The sequence below is a fragment of the Erpetoichthys calabaricus genome, chromosome 14 (genome assembly GCF_900747795.2).
Source record: "Erpetoichthys calabaricus chromosome 14, fErpCal1.3, whole genome shotgun sequence".
Lineage (NCBI taxonomy): Eukaryota > Metazoa > Chordata > Cladistia > Polypteriformes > Polypteridae > Erpetoichthys > Erpetoichthys calabaricus.
In genome coordinates, this window is record NC_041407.2 from 33,903,687 (window position 1) to 33,921,469 (window position 17,783).

The 17,783-nt window shown below is 37.6% G+C and overlaps 1 protein-coding gene across 1 annotated transcript in view; it reads left to right on the forward strand.

The window, feature by feature from the left end:
* Positions 1 to 2,534: 2,534 nt before the first annotated feature.
* pcyt2 (phosphate cytidylyltransferase 2, ethanolamine) overlaps positions 2,535 to 17,783 on the forward strand; it is an 80,567-nt gene continuing 65,318 nt past the window's right edge. Inside the window, exon 1 of the mRNA XM_028819283.2 lies at positions 2,535 to 2,896. Coding sequence (XP_028675116.1) covers positions 2,781 to 2,896 — 116 coding nt within the window. The 5' untranslated portion in view covers positions 2,535 to 2,780. The remainder of the gene's footprint in view (positions 2,897 to 17,783) is intronic.

The following is a 17,783-nucleotide window of genomic DNA, read 5'->3' on the forward strand; positions in this document are numbered from 1 at the left end:
AGACTAAAGCCAGAACTAGCAGTGAAAATATAATTTTAATTGAAATAAAATTTTCAGTTAAAAATGAATAAAAAAGTACAATAATGCCAAAGTAACGAAAACAAAATAGAATAACAGAATTAATGGTAAAATCAGAATAGTTTTAGATTTTCTCTTCAGTTCATACTTTAAGTTCTTAAGAGACACTGGTCTACTAAAAAGGGCCTTGAATTAAGTGAATTATATCTGAGATCATGCACTCTTTCACTGAATGTTTTCCAAGAAATATAGATCAAGCCTTTCCTCATAAATAAGATAAATAAACACAAAAACTAAGCTGAAACTAGATCGGCTCTTAGACCACTAGTGTGAGGCAAAAAATTCAATTTTGTTGGAACCATGAATAATTTATGTTCAAGCTGTACTGTTTGAACGATGAGGTGGGAATGTAAGAACATAAACAATGACTACACTCTCAATTTATACGCCATCAGAGCCTTTACTGCAGCAATTGTGTCTTTGCTTAAAATTGCGTATGTCCATCCTGTTGCCGTCACAGGTTAAACTACTAGGAGCACATCCTGATGATCCATGACAAATGTATCAATGAGCAGGATAGACATGGTCCATGAGGATAGAAAAAGTTCAGTCTCATCTCTCCAATGCTGGAATGGAATGGGCCCTTTTCACAGCAGCCATTTTGACATGAAATAGTATGGCAAGTACTGGTGTCACTAATGACATTAATGAAGCTTCCGTTCAATTTCAGCATAATTGGAACCTTAATTAATGTCATTACTTACAACACTGCATGCAATAATATTTAATGTCAATATGACTGCTATGAAAAAGGCCCATTAGTGATATGAAACCATTGTATGATTACCAATTTTAAAATAGTTTTTTTCGCTATTCAATTTTTAACATTACCATCACTAATAACATGGCACATTTTAATTTTGGGGATAGCATAGTATGTAAGCAAAATATAGCGCTGGAAAAGAGCTTTAAAATGATATAAGAGCCATTTCTGTGCAACTTATACTTAGGGCAATATACCCAGTGTTCCGGGCACATCTAACCAGGAGGAGGCCCCGGGGAAGACCCAGGACACGCTGGAGGGACTATGTCTCTCGGCTGGCCTGGGAACGCCTTGGGATTCTCCCGGAAGAGCTAGAAGAAGTGGCCGGGGAGAGGGAAGTCTGGGCATCTCTGCTCAAGCTGCTGCCCCCGCAACCCGATCTCGGATAAGCGGAAGAGGATGGATGGCAATATACCCAGTCAAAGTCATAACCCAAACCCCCCCCCCCCCCCCATAAGTTCAAACTTTGTTAGCTTAATATTGATCCCAGATGAGTGCAATTTCAGTTCAATGGGTTATTCATATGACCAAATCAGCATGCCAGGTTTTGCTACAATATGTGACGATGAGGTCCAAAAGTGTGATGATCTAAAATGGAATTACCCAATTTGGATATAATAGTGGAAATAATACATAAAATAGGTCCTCCAAGAAAAGAAGAAAAGTAGCATACATTGATAGGATGAAAGAAGTTGACAAATAAGTATGGCAGTGTGCTAAACAGGGCATGGAAAGTACTTATTTGGCAAAATTGGTCACGCAAGAAAAACAAAACAAACAAAAAAATTAAGCCATCAAACCCACCTAATCCACTTCAGAGTTACATTTGCTAAGTGTTATCCCACCAACAACAAGCACAAAGCAGGAAGTAATTCCGGATGATGCATCAGGTCACTGCAGGGCACAGTGGGGTGCACATCCTCACAGGTCAGTTAACCAGATAAGCTCTTCATTCAGAGGAAATACAGCATTGAGCACTCAGATAAAGACCAACATGGACTGGAGCTCATTCCAGCCAAGCAGAGCCTCACCTGGCATCCAGCCTTAGGACATTATGGCTGTGAGGCAGCAGCTCTGACCACTGTGAGAAGGCATTTCACCTAAGTCAACACTTCATACATAAAGCCTTTAAAGTAGCTAATGAAACTACTAAATCTAGTAACTATTAGGGAGCTACTCCGTAACATCTATATATATATATATATATATATATAAAATCCAACGTCTGTCTGTCCGCTTTTCACGTGAGAACTACTTAACGGATTTAAGTCGGGATTTTGTCTATAGTTTTCTTGAACATTCCGGTTGATTTTGCGTCTTCTTTCATTGCACTAAGTATCATAGTTCGCTTGCAGGAACGATTTATTCGCGATAATCCGAGAAAGCGGCTGCGGGCTGAAGGGAGACGAGCGGAGGACAGCTAGTCTTTTATAAAGTATGTCCCATTATGCTGATTTCGTGTCATAATAAGTGCATAAATGCTAATTTCATATTTGTAGCGATTAAAAAAATACATAAAGTCAGAAAGGCTGCAGTAGTCATGCATTAATTATTCCTCTCAAAATAGTTTGCCTTTGCCTTACAAAACCGGATGTAACTGTTAACAGGGGAAAAAAAAGACCCTCACCACGTGACAACGGCCTGCATGTCGGCCCGCAAGTTAACTTCCATCGTCACCATATCAGTGACGCACATCCTGTTTGAGGAGGCGTTGTCCCCGGTAGGAGTCAGCAGTCGCTGTGCTTCACAGAGTAAGCCGGTTGTCACGTTCTACAGTGACATTGAATCGGAAAGAAGCCGGCTTCGTGAAGTGAGGCTTCAATTATCCTGTGACGCATTATCTGCCAACCACTTTAAGATACATTTTAAACATTAGGTTTGATCTTAAATATTTTGATATATTTACGGTTTTTTCAATTTACCTGAGCTTTCAAGCACAATGATCAAGAACGGTCACCACACTATCAGTGCTGAGAAAGAAGGGAGAAAGATGGGTCATGGGCTTTGTAGCCCCGAGAAAAGGAAACGTGTTGTCCGCGTTTGGTGTGACGGTTGGTAAGTACACTTCGCCTAGCTTTATACTTTCAGATAGATTGGAAAGAAGGTTTATTGATAACGTACGTTTTTGGGTTTAGCGAAGTAAAGTGTAATTATATACTCGATGTGAAAAATCACTATAGATTTTTTTTTTACCACAGCCACTGATGCAAAATGAGTTCATTCTAGACTGCTAATAACGTATGTAAGCCGAGTTAATTGTGTCCGAAACCTTGGAATATTGAAAAGGCAAGTGTTGTTCTTCTAAGTGGTCTGCACACCGTAACATTCTACATTCAAAGTGCAGATCAAAAAATAAATCCGTGGGGTTTTTAGTATGTATAAAAATGCATTAAAAGAAGTTGAATAATATAAGTCATAAGCAATTTCTTTAAAGTTAAGTTGGTTTTGACAGGAGTAATTAGATCTGTGCTATTTCCAAGAGTCGATTTGAACAGCCTCTGTATACTGATTCCATTCCTGTTGATGAGGGTAAAACTGAGAGGAAACGTGATCAGGCAGGAAAGGATTCTCTGTCAGTCTAGGAGCCTCACATTATGGATACATGATAAGTGTGGTCAAGGAGTTAAAAACATGAAAGAGCACACTATGAAAAAGGTAGTTATAATAATATGCATAACTGGAGACAGATAGAACCTTTGTAGAGAACCCTTTGAACGGTTTAAAGAAATTAAAAGAAGAATTTAAGTTCATCATAGCGCTTCATCTACAGAAAATAAGGCAGATTCAAAGATAAAACGGATAAATGGTCTGAAAACTTGGGTCATGATGTAACTGACGTCACATAAGTGATCTGGAAGTGCCTGACAGCTGGAATTTAAAACTGGAAAGTCTTGAAATATAGATTCAAGATGAACTTTAAATTTACATTTCCTTAAATAGTAATTTAACCCTTTTGGCCTGAAAACAAGGTAAAAAAGTTTGTCTAAGACACACAATGAAATGCTGCATTCATTAACATTTTTTTTTGCTGTAACACTTAACATAAAAAGGGAATAATAAGTATAACTAAAAGTGAAAACCAGGTTGCAAGAACAAATGGTTTGCCACTGAACAGATTTATCGTTGAAATGTTTTGCTGGTTAACCATCGTAGCCACTTCACCACTTTTGGGAGAGGAATTCTTTATTCGGTGCAGCAGACTAGGAATGATTTCATTTGAAATATAGTTTTATTATTACTTTTATTTCTAATTTGTTTGTTTTTCTATGTAGTGAATTGCCATTGGGATATAAAATTGTAGAAGATGGTTAAAGAAACAGTTCATGACTGAATATCATTAATGTCATTTTAATAATTTTTTCAACTTTTTTCAGTATTTTGGATAGCACACAATCAACCTAAGATTTAAATCTCAGACACACTTTAAAAATAAACCACAACCTGCTTTAATTCTTGGCTTCCCCTCTTCCTCTGCATTTCCGTGTGAAAAGAAATGCTCTAATGTCAATTCTGTACAACTTTGTGATGTTTGATTAATAAAAATTTTTAAACGTTTGAGGAATGAAACAGATGTCAGTTATATTTGTGCACCCTAGAATGTATTTATTAATCCATACAGTAGCAATTATAACCACTTATAATAATTATGGTAATTATAAAAGAGACAGTTTAAGTATATGTACAACTCCTCACAGAGGACTGGTTCAGAATGCTGTGTTGACCACCAAATGCGAAATTGTCCACAGAGTAATCAACTGGATCAGGATTCAAACCCAGCCTTATGAAGCTTCAGTGAAGCTATACATTGTGAGTGTCATTTACCTTGTGCATCCTCTACCATACCTTTTATAGTTTGTGTAGCAATTTATACAATTTTACATTTTTTTTTAACATTTTATTGAATTTTTTAAAATCACGTAACATTCCATACAAGCAAGTCAAGTTTTACAAAACTAGGTTCAAAACAAATCAGCCCCCAATTTTACATTTTATTTTGGGCTGCTAAAATGTCTAGTAAATACAGACTTACATAATCGGTACACTTTTGTACATTATGTCTTTATTCCTTCAATGTAATTTATTTTAAAAGAAAAGACATGAGGTGTGGTAGGATATACCCACTGACTGTCTTGTGACATTACAAAAGACTGCATTCAGCCAGGGTTTAAGGTGTGAAGGCGGTGTCTGTAAATAGTAAGGTGTCGTGCATAGTCATTGACATTTATTCTGTATCCTGTTTTACTAATAGGAAAGCATACATTCTAACCTAATCATGCAATTAACACATTTTAGGACACAATTTGTCCCTTATTTGAAATTCAAAGTTGAAGAAATGTAGTGCTTTGTGTCACGTAATGCTCTCCAATCTTGGATTACAATTTGTTATATACAAACTGGCAGTCTGTCATTTTTAAAACCACTTAGTCCTGAATAGTGTCGTGAGGGTGCTGGAGTCTATCCCAGCTAGCACAGGGTGCAAGGCAGGAATAAACCATGGACATGTCGCCAGTCCATCACAGGGTGAACAACGCACACACCCAACCACACACGAGAGCCAGTTTAGTATCTCCAATCCACCAAACTTGCATGTCTTTGGACTGAGTGAGGAAACCCATTTTGACACGGGGAGAACATTCTAACTCCATGCAGGAAGGACCTGGGACACGAACCCCGATTTTTAGAAAGTTTGAATTAATTTTAATTTTTACTTGTTTTCTCACTAACAATAAAGGTTGCGTCTGTCTCTTTTACTCCTGAACCTTCTCATTCCACAATCCAACACATGATAGAGTAACAGTACAGTATAAAAGAAAAAATATATAATAGGAAGATTTCTGACCTACAGTGAACAGCCAACATAAAAGAGAAAAGTAACCCCTCCCCCCCATCATCATACAAAATGCAGTGTGTAACAGTTAAGCCTCAATAGTCAGTTTTTGGACTAGACTATATTGGATTCCAGGATTATTCTTCTGTGGTGGGTTGGCAACCTGCCCGGGATTGGTTCCTGCCTTGTGCCCTGTGTTGGCTGGGATTGGCTCCAGCAGACCCCCGTGACCCCGTGTTCGGATTCAGCGGGTTGGATAATGGATGGATGGATTATTCTTTTATTATTGTCACTTGTTTTCTGAATTCCAGTTAGTTCCACCCCAGCTCTAAAGCACTTGGAAGCTGTCAAAGAGCTTGAATTTCAGAAGTCAACAGAATGTTCCTTTTATAAGCTGCCTAGTTTCATTCACATTCATTGAATATTCTGCATACTCCATATTTAATGACAATGCTAAATTCCCGTTTTCCATTAGAAAAAAACAAACACATCAACAGTTTATGTTAACTGTGCTTTGTCATATGAAGTCTATATGATTCTGAGATTGTAAAATGATTCATAGTTGTGAGCAGAATGCAGATATGATGCAAGTGTGTGGTTTTTTGATTTAGAAAAATCACTCTGTGGGTTTGTGTCACTGATGAAAGTAAGACTATAATACAGGTCACAGACGTTATACAGACTAGATGTCAGTGCCTTGTTTGCAAATGGAATTTGTTAAGTCTTCTGTCTGACTTCTTGTCTCTTTTATGGCAATCTGTTATGGGTGTCTCATTCTCTTTTATATTGGAGAAGAAAACATCAGACTTTAAATAAAAACAATGGAATGTTACAAAATGAACCAGTCTTCTTGTTAGCTATGTACATTTTTATTTTCCATTCCAATTTTCATAGGTTTGACTTTGTTCAGGAGATGTCTTGAACCCTTTTCCAATCCTATTTTGTTAGTTTTTGCAGTCTTCTGAAGAGCTCTCATCTCCTTCTTACCTTTTGCAGGCCATGTCTGTCATGAGCTTTACTAGCCACTTTAACAACTTTCAGTGAATTAACACTCTGTTCAGATGACATCTCCACAATCCATTCTGTCCTCTTTAGAATTTCTGAAATTCCTGGCATTGATGTCACTTTGGGACATTGTGTGTCTGTTATGGAGATTATGAGAAAGGTGACTGAGGTGCTTCTGTTAGGTGTTCATTGTTTTAATCATCTTTGTAAATGAACTTGGAATTCATCTAGATGACCTGCTTTAGTAAATTAGTTTTGTGAGTTTTCAGTACTGTACAACTTATTTCCCAAAAAAAATGTTTGCACCTGATTTGCTTAGACTTTATAACAAATGTGATCATGTTGCAAATTTGCCTTGTTGGCACATGAACTTTGTCCTCTGTGCTTTATTTTTTAACTTTCGTGTTTACGGTTGAATTTTATTTTGATCCATGTGGCTGTTGAACTCCTTTAGTGCTTTACACTTTCTCTGTTGTTCTTTGTAAATAACAGGACATGCACTATACAAAGTTGACAAAAAAAAAAGCTAAAAGGAATGACACAGTGTAGTAAAGAAACTGGCACAAAAGAGTAATGAGCAGTGGGCTACCAAATCAGCACATTCACACAGCTACAAAGACAGTTTTGTTCCCTTATGAAAATGAAATTGTTGTTCAAGTTTTTGTTCTCCTGTCCATAACAGGAAGGGAAAATGTACTGATTGTCCTCTTTCCAAACCCTATTTGGACTGGGAAAGTTCAAAAGACTTTACTCGCCATAATCTGTGCTGTGACAGAATCTGTATGTGGATACATTACTACACATGTTTGCCTGTGACAACAATATGGCATGAGTAAAATCTGTTGGGGCTGAATTAACTCTTTTAGGGTTGAGATTTTTTTTTTTCCTTTTGTCCCAGGGCTGAATATTTTTCGAAAAAACCTTGATTTCTAAAAAGCCCCTCAAGGTTGCTGGATATCATGGCCGGCCCGTACACTGGTACTGTGAGTGCTGTGCCAATTGGAGGCAGAACCTTTGCCTTTTTCCTTGTTCTTGTACCTACTCTGTTCAATTCCTGCATGGACTGGGTTTTGGGCAGGGTCGTGAGGTCTAGTGGCTGTGGGGCATCTGTTGGTTAAGAGATATTCACAAATCTTGACTTTGCTGATGAGTCTGTGGTCTTCGTAGTGTCAATGAAGGCTCTGGTTAGGTCTCTCTCAAGGAGTCTTGAGTGTCTGGGCTTGCGAGTGCCCTAGAGAAAAACCAAGATCCAGGGCTTTAATGACCTTTTGGGCACAACCATCAGCAGTGTGTCTGACTGTGGAGAGAGGGTCGACCTTGTCAAGAGGTTTACTTAACATTGGCAGTGACATTCATGTCTCTGGTGACTCTTCCTATGAAGTTAGTAGATGGATTGGGAGAGCATTAGTCATGAGGTTGTTAGAAAAGGATGTGTGGAGCTCCCGATATCTATGCAAAAGGATGAAGGTTCAAGTCGTTAGAGTCTTGGTGCTTCCTGACTTGCTATATGGTTGTGAGACATTGACGCTGTTCAGTGACCTAAGACGAATACTGGATTCCTTCAGTACTGTGTCAATTTGGAGAATCCTTGCGTACTACTGGTTTTGACTTTGTGTCGAATGAGCGATTGCTCACATAGTCCTGAATGAGTCACATTACCTGCATTATGAGGGAGCGTCAGTTATGGCACTATGGCCATGTGGTGCGATTCCACAAGGGCGATCCGGCTCGCAGGATCTTCACTGGTGTAACTGGTGCTCGTTGAATTTTTGCCATGTGTGGATTGCAGCAATGTGGCATTGTTTACCCACAGTGGTGAAAATGTTTGCTTAGAATGGCACACAATTTAAAAATAAGCAATAGTTTATTTCTGGAATTTTCCATTTGCTTTTTTCAGGCCATGGTAAACTTTGAACAACTGAAACAGGTTTAGCCAAATCCATGGATACTAGGGTTCTACTGTAAATTTTAACAATTTTCCACAGTTTTCCTCTATAATAATACTTTAATTTATTCAGCCTACAAAATTAGTTTTCAGGGTCTTGTAAGCTTCCTCTAGTGTGCCAATAGATTTATTATTTATTCATTTTTTTAGTCAAGCTATAAACATAAGGCCATCTTCCTGACTATATATATTCACTGTTTGATGTGGCTTTAGGATGCTTTTTCCCCCCAAGACTTCAGGAAAAATACTGACCCGGTTCAGCATATCATATTTTTCTTAATCCTTTATTTTTAAGGATTTAAAGATAAATGTCCTTGGGGAAACATTTTCCAGATAAGCAATGTGCTCATTAAATTTACAGGATTTTCTAAGTAGTGTTTCTGTATTACCTTTTACATTTTGTTCTACCCATTTGCAGTTGAGGATGATGAAGATAAACAAAGTGTTGTTTTTGTTGAATAATGGGGTAGTTAAGTGCAGCTGCCAAACAGGCTTGCAGCTGAGCTAGAGCTGGCTATAATGCTTCTGCTATTATGGTGTTTGGCTCGAAAAGGCTGTTTTTACTCTCTTGGGATCCAGTGCAAAACATATAACTGAGAATATTGATACATTCTTCTTTTTGATTTTGTTAAAAGTTTAGCAGGCACTGAAAGTCTTTAAGAAGTATTTAAATACGATATGCTAGGGAAGACATTGCTTCAAGCATCCAAACCAGACGTTACAAAGCTTTTTTCATCTGTGTTTCACAGTTGTTTATAACACTTTCACTTTGGAACATCCTCATTTTTTAATGTGTGAAATGATTTTAATTAGAATTGTAAATATGAACAATATTATAATAATCTGTCAGATACTGTAAAAAGAGTTATTACTTGGCTCCAGAACTTATATTTTTATTACTAGTATATACTAATGCTTAAGCATCTCTGTATGCATTGGGTATACAGTACTAAGGGTATTAATAGCTTGTGTAATTTGGAGCTGTTGCTTTATTCCATCATTCTTTATCAGAAAACTTGGTATTGATTTTTTTTACTTACTTTTCAGGTCTTCAGTCAATGGAAATTGGGAAAGGGGCAAACACTTTTTCATAGCACTGTAGTCACAGTTCATATCTGATGTGACTTTTTCATTAGGAATTTTATAAATAGCCAGTTTTGCTTTCTACAGAAAATTAGTCACCTCATACATGTTTATTACACGTTCATTAATTTTAGTCTCAGCATAATAAATACACATATAAAAAAAGAAATTAAGAATAGATTTAATAATATCTAAAATAGGCTGAATATGGTAACAGAAAAGGTAACCGTGAAAAGAGATCAGTGAATGAGGTAAAAGGTCCTTTACCAGTGCAGGAACTTTTTTCAGGAACCACAGACTTTTTAGAAACTGCAGGAACTTGGGCCACTTGTTGTTCCTGCAGGTAGTTCTTCAGAGTATGTACTTTTAATACAAGCAAGAACTATCCTGGATAGGAAGATGAATTGTGCTGTTTGGTTGACCACAAGAAGAAGCCCCATCTTGGAAATCTGTAAGTAATTTGGACTTTGGAGAGTTATTGGTGATGATGGAGTGCTGCGCTCTGCACCACATCACTCTTCATAGCATCCTACCTGGTGCTCTGGGCCATGCATCACATTGAAATAATAATCTCTTACACCTGTTATCATAGGTTATCCTTTTGGAAAAATGCATGCTGCTTTTGTCATAGCAATAAGCAGTTGTCAGAATTTTACTGTAGTATTATTAAATACCATTAGCTATGATTTTTTGATCATGTATGCTCTATTACTTTAAACACTCTGCTAGCATAAAAATCAACTTGCTTACATAAATTTTTGTAAATTTGAGTAAGAGTTTAGTATGCAGGTACCTATGCAGTTTTTGGAAGGTATTTTACAACACACAGTAAAGTTGATTTATCGTATATCATTGAGGTTGAACAGCCCTTCAAAATATATGATGCAAGATAAACAGCACCATTTTAAAAAAAATTTTAAAAAAAAAAGGCTGCTACTACTACTTTCCAATGAGTCTTTCTTTTCATATAGGCATGTTTACATGCAACAGAAATATAATGTTACTGCATAGTGTTATACTGTGAAATACTTTGATGCATCCAGGTACTGACTTTGTTTCATTTACTAAAATACTTCACAATCCAAAAATAGTGACCTATGACTCCAAAAATGTATGCATAAAGTATTATTTTAAATTGCCATTGTGAACTCCCGGGTTTTGAACACAGTCAATCAACTTTACTTTGTAACAGCCCACTTTAAAGATGTAACAAGGCAGAATCTTTAATAAATAATACACATTTTAAAAGTAAAAATATTTGTGTTTAGCTGTGGTGGGCTGGCGCCCTGCCCGGGGTTTGTTTCCTGCCTTGCGCCCTGTGTTGGCTGGGATTAGTTCCAGCAGACCCCTGTGACCCTGTGTTAGGATATAGCGGGTTGGATAATGGATGGATGGATTTGTGTTTAAAATACAGTGTTTGCATATTTTGAACTTTTACGTTGTGAATGTAATCTTACAAGGACATATTTTTTTCTTCTGTATATAAATTAGATACAATTAACTTACTCAAATTCTCTCTCCAGTCACTCATCCTTAATAGATTAGTTCCATAATCTTTAATTGTGTCACCCATAAGCATTTGAGGGTCAAAGCTGACAAATGGATTTTCTTGAATGATCGGGTTTGCTGAATTTATTTAGCCAATTTGTCAAGCTCTGTTTTGCCTATGTTACCCACACCAACCTGAAAATGAACATGGCCAAAAGCGGACAAGAAGAGGTTTGATTTTGTAATATTAGAATATTAAGTCAATGGAAAGACTGTTGGTCCAGATGACATACCTATGGAAGCATGGAGGTGTTTAGGAGAGATGGCAGTGGAGTTTTTAACCAGATTGTTTAATAGAATCTTGGAAGGTGATTGGATGCCTGAGGAGTGGAGAAGAAGTGTACTGGTGCCGATATGCAGAACTGTAGTAACTACAGGGGAATAAAATTGATGAGACACAGCATGAAGTTATGGGAAAGAGTAGTGGAAGCTAGGTTAAGAAGTGAGGTGATGAGTAGTAAGCAGCAGTATGGTTTCATGCCAAGAAAGAGCACCACAGATGCAATGTTTGCTCTGAGGATGTTGATGGAAAAGTTTAGAGAAGGCCAGAAGGAGTTGCATTGCATCTTTGTGGACCTGGAGAAAGCATATGACAGGGTGCCTCGAGAGGAGCTTTGGTATTGTATGAGGAAGTCGGGAGTGGCAGAGAAGTATGTAAGAGTTGTACAGGATATGTACGAGGGAAGTGTGACATTGGTGATGTCTGTGGTAGGAGTGACAGATGCATTCAAGTTGGGAGGTGGGATTACATCAGAGTTTGGCTCTGAGCCCTTTCTTATTTACAATGGTGATGGACAGGTTGACAGACAAGATTAGACAGGAGTCCCCGTGGACTATGATGTTTGCTGATGACATTGTGATCTGTAGCGATAGTAGGAAGCAGGTTGACGAGACCCTGAGAGGTTGAGATATGCTCTAGAGAAAAGAGGAATGAAGGTCAGTAGGAACAAGACAGAATACATGTGTGTAAATGAGAGGGAGGTCAGTGGAATGGTGAGGATGCAGGGAGTAGAGTTGGCGAAGGTGGATGAGTTTAAATACTTGGGATCAACAGTACAGAGTAATGGGGATTGTGGAAGAGAGGTGAAAAAGAGAATGCAGGCAGGGTGGAATGGGTGGAGAAGAATGTCAGGAGTAATTTGTGACAGACAGGTATCAGCAAGAGTGAAAGGGAAGGTCTACAAGACAGTAGTGAGACCAGCTATGTTATATGGGTTGGAGACGGTGGCACTGACCAGAAAGCAGGAGACAGAGCTGGAGGTAGCAGAGTTAAAGAAGCTAAGATTTGCACTGGGTGTGATGAGGATGGATAGGATTAGAAATGAGTACATTAGAGGGTCACCTCAAGTTGGACGGTTGGGAGACAATGTCAGAGAGGCGGGATTGCATTGGTTTGAACATGTGCAGAGAAGGATGCTAAGGATAGAGCTGCCAGGGAAGATGAAAAGAGGAAGGCATTAGTGAAGGTTTATGGATGTGGTGAGAGAGGACATGCAGGTGATGGGTGTAACAGAGCAAGATGCAGAGGACAGAAAGATATGGAAGAAGATGATCAGCTGTGGCAACCCCTAACGGGAGCAGCCGAAAGAAGAAGAAGAATGTTAAGTCAATATTTGTCTTTAATAAGACACAGTGGTTTGCATTGTTTTGAGGTAGTATATCTATTGACAGAGTTTGTGAAACTGTGTTTTGGTGTTTTTTGCAGAAATTTAAAGTGTAAACTGTTACTGCAGTTAATGTGATGGATCCCGTTTGCTCAATAAAAAGAGACAGGTGTGTGGGCCCAGAACTTTGTATTTTTTGTCAAGAAATGAAATGAGAAAAAACTTACAAACCTGATGAGAGATGCAAGGTGACATTTCAAGAAACTGTTCAAGCAGGAAGAAAACACAGAGACTATGAGAACAGAAATCTGCTAGAGCATATTGATGTCAGAACTAGAGCCACAAAGAAACCCATCTGAAATGGGGGTGAAAGCAAGATGGGAAAACTGACTTCACTCCTCAGCGATACGACTGGTGCCAGGAAAACTTTAAATAGGACATCTGAAAGTGAATGTCCCCAGATAATCACACACAGGTAATTGGGAGCAGCACTGTTCAATAAAATGATGTAAAGTAAAAGAACAGTGTGTAAACAAAGGAGATACTGGAAAATAATTAGTTAACCTGAAAACATGAACAAAAAATGTGAAACAATTAAAATATACTAAGAATGTCTAGACATGGCAGATGAAAACACTAACAAGCCATAAAATCAAACACGATCTGTTATAGGAAAGGGCTTGTTTCTAATTAAAAAATCAAATTGGAACAAAAACCAGGACTGACTTTGCAGATCCCTACCCTAGTGGCTCTCTCCTCCATCACCCTTTACTGGGTAACTGAAGCATTCATGCATATACACATATATAGAAACATTCATAAAAATTAAAATATCTTTGTATGCCCATTCGGACAGGGAGAAAAACCAACACAGAAACTGGGAAATTCCACACAGGTCAGAAGTTGATCCCAAGCATCAATATGTCTGATATGATATCAATATCAACATCTGTATTTTGCTTTAAATATATTTAAAGGTTTGTGTGGTACTGGTTTTTTTTAGGAAAGCATGGCAACACAGCAGTTAGGGCTACTGTCTTGGTGCTCCATAGGCTTGAGATCAATATGACTGATGCTTGTACTGTCATTAGCCAGGTTGTAGGAAGATGCACCTTGTCATCTTAACTGGAGTGTTCATCTTGTAAATATATTAAGGGGCATCAACATTACAAAGCTATATTTAGGGCTATATTATTAAATTCAGATTCCAATTAATATGTCTTGAGAAGATCAAGCCTTGCTTGTCCACACCTGACCAATTTACAAGTGTCAGTTAACCGAGCTGCTTATCTTTTTGATGTGTTTGGGACATCCATGCAGACAGCAACACAACCAGAACTCGAACCCAGGTGCTGCAGCTGTGATTTAGCTCTAATCAATATACCACCCTACAGCAAATTAGCTTTTTGAACTCTGGTCTCCTGGCGGTTCCACAGCCTCGTCATAAAGCTTTTGGCAAACACCACTATGTCCATTCTCCAGAACATGTTTCTTGGGTTTGCATGTCATGCTCACTCGCTGTTAATATCACCAGTATCACCACCTGTATTTCGCTTTAAATATATTTACAGGTTTGTTTAGTACTGGTTTTTATTAGAATAGCATGGCAACACAGCAGTTAGGGCTACTGTCTTAGTGCTCCGTAGGCTTGAGATCAAAGACTGACCTGTGTGGAGTTTCCCGCTTCTGTGTTGATTTTTCTCCCTGTCCAAATGGGCACAGAATAAGTGCATGTGTTTTAATATGCTCTTTGATGGGCAAGCAACTGGTCCAGGATGATTCTCACTTTTTACCCAATGCTGCACAGGACTCTTTGGTGAGCACATAAGAAAATATACTTTTAATATTTTAATGTTTTATATGTATGAATGTTTCAGATACTCCGTAAAGGGTTACAGAGGAGTGAGTCACTAGTGTAGGGATCTGCAAAAAGTAACTGGTCATCTGGGTCTAGGTCATTCCTGTGGGAGACCCCAAAGAATATAGAAAGCATGTAGGTGAGTCTTGGCAAGGTGGTTTTTATAACCAAAGCTGGGAAAAAGTGTTATCCACTAATCACTCTTCATTTTTACAAGTCATTTGTCAAATGAGGAAGTACTATAGGGGCCTTCAAAAGGCACATCTCACAGTATGTTTTGATTTTACACGGGGGCAAAGAAAAAAATATTAAGTTTAAATTTGGTGATTGATTCTCCATAGTTTGTTCAAAACTAATCCACTGTTCAACAGCAAGGTCAAAAAAGGTATACATTAAAAGGATTTGGATGGAGCTCCATCCATCCAGGCCTTTGGTGATGTCAAGTATCTTTAGTTTTCCCTGCTTAGTACTTCAAAATTCAGAATGTCTTCATTGCTCTCGGTAAGCTTGTTTGCTCAGATTTCATGCATTCATTCAGTTTATTACATTAGGCTTTTTTATTGCATTAAGGAAGAGTTTAGTATATTGAGATTATTTATTCTTATCCTTTGCTTTTGGTTATTTCTGTGGTTTATTTTGTGAGCTTTTTGGTTTGTATTTAAAAGGCAGTACTGTGATTTATTACTTAATTATTCTCAGCTCTTTAATTATTACAGTTCTTCTCATTATTTAAATAGATTTTTCAAGTTAGTACTTCAAAATTCAGAATGTCTTCATTGCTCTCGGTAAGCTTGTTTGCTCAGATTTCATGCATTCATTCAGTTTATTACATTAGGCTTTTTTATTGCATTAAGGAAGAGTTTAGTATATTGAGATTATTTATTCTTGTCCTTTGCTTTTGGTTATTTCTGTGGTTTATTTTGTGAGCTTTTTGGTTTGTATTTAAAAGGCAGTACTGTGATTTATTACTTAATTATTCTCAGCTCTTTAATTATTACAGTTCTTCTCATTATTTAAATAGATTTTTCAAGTTTAAGAGTATTTTCTTTCAAGACTCCCGTTTACAGTCATAACTGGTGCAGCCTGGACATCAGTTCTACGAGCTTATAATCACCTTGATCAAAACTCAAGAAGGACAGACACTAGTGCAGGGGTTTGCAATGTCGGTACTGGAGGGCAGTAGTGGCTGAAGGTTTTTATTCCAATCCACTTCTTAAAGTGAAGTCAATTCTTGCTGTGGAAGCACTTCTTGCTCAAGCAACATTTTTATGCTTTATTTTAGTTGTCTTGCTTGTTAAGATTACCCACCTTTAATTGCTTATTTCAGCCTTAAACGGCTGCATTTCCTGTTTTTAATGGCTCTTTATTAGCAATAAGACGTAAATGACAAAGGAAACCGCAGTTCTCCATTTAACTTGTTTCCATTTACACCTATATGTATTCATCATGAACTGTCTGGTTTAATAAAATATTTGTAAGGAAGCTAAAGAAATAAAAGTGAAGAGCCAAGAGTTACTAATTTGCTTCAGGCTACAAATCATTTGGATGAGGTCCTTGGAAAAGAAAAAAAAATACAATATATAGGTCAACCCTCTTTGCCCAATCTCACCTGTTGGAGACTGTGCTCCCAACACATGATGTCCTGTCATTCCACATCAAGAGGGAACACTACCAAGCATCAGTATGACTACAGGCACACAAGCAACGCCCTATACTAGCTACACCAGAGACTGTGGGATGGAGAATCAAGAGTGGCGCTCTGGTTCCTATATCTTGTTCATGCATCAAGATGATCACATGCAGTTGTACCACACAGTGCAAAGAAGAAGAAGGTGACATGTACTGCTGCATGTAAATGGAGACATGTGAAGAAATACAAATGAACAGTTGCATCCTTCCCTTGACTGAATTAGTATTGAATTAAATGACTTGTTTCAGTATTACACTATTATTGTACACTTAACGGTACATCTAGAATATGTGTAGACTTTTAGAAGTTTGGAGATATAAATTGAAATTAGACAGAGAAAAATAAGTGATTGTGCAGCCAAATAATAAATTATTGTGTTATGAATAAAAGCATTCGTCAAGACACCTTAAACTGCATCAATATCAATGTGTGTTCTTAATGTTTTTGTTATAAAGCATACTGCTTAAGTTCATAGAGAAAGCAAGAATTGTGTTTAAACAGCTGTTTTTTGTTGGAATTGTTGTAATAAACAGACTATTTTCCATGTTTCAGCATACAGCAATAATCATTTTTTTGTGTGCAGCACTGATGTTGAATTAATTAATCACTTCTCATCAAGGACACAATATTGAACTTGACAAATTTAAAAAAAATGAATTCAGCATACAGAAGTCCTACAGGAAAAAACATTTGTCAGCTTTGGCTCACATTTTGTCGACAACTGTAAAACTATGAAGATTTCACAGAAATGGAACAAGTCTATAAGGTGATACTGGTTAGTCCATCCATCCATTATCCAACCTAACCTGCATGTCTTTGGACTGTGGGATGAAACCAGAGCAACCGGAGGAAACCCACGCACACACGGGGAGAACATGCAAACTCCACGCAGGGAGGACCTGGGAAGCGAACCCGGTTCTCCTAACTGCGAGGCAGCAGCGCTACCCACTGCGCCACCGTGCCGTCCTGATACTGGTTAGTTTGTATGATAATTCGAACAGCACCTGTAGAGTATATCAGAAAATGAAATAGGGAATGATGAGAAATGGATCTCTTAAGTAAAGTTTCAGAAAAGGAGCGGAATTCAGTCATTCATAAAAAACAGTCTAGTTCAATATGCACCAAGTATACCTTAATGCAACTAAAAAGTATTTATTGTTCACATATATCTTGTCTAAAATGTACCTAGGGCAAGATTCAACATGTGAATTATGTCATCAAGCTGTTGCATCAGTGAATCAAAGAAATGATTATGTTTATGTTACTAGGTGCAAAGTGTACATTTTAAACAAAACTCTTAATAATTATGATCATTTGTTTAACTTAATTAGTTGAAAAGTCCGGTTCCTAATCACTATATATGTATATATTTTGTTATCTT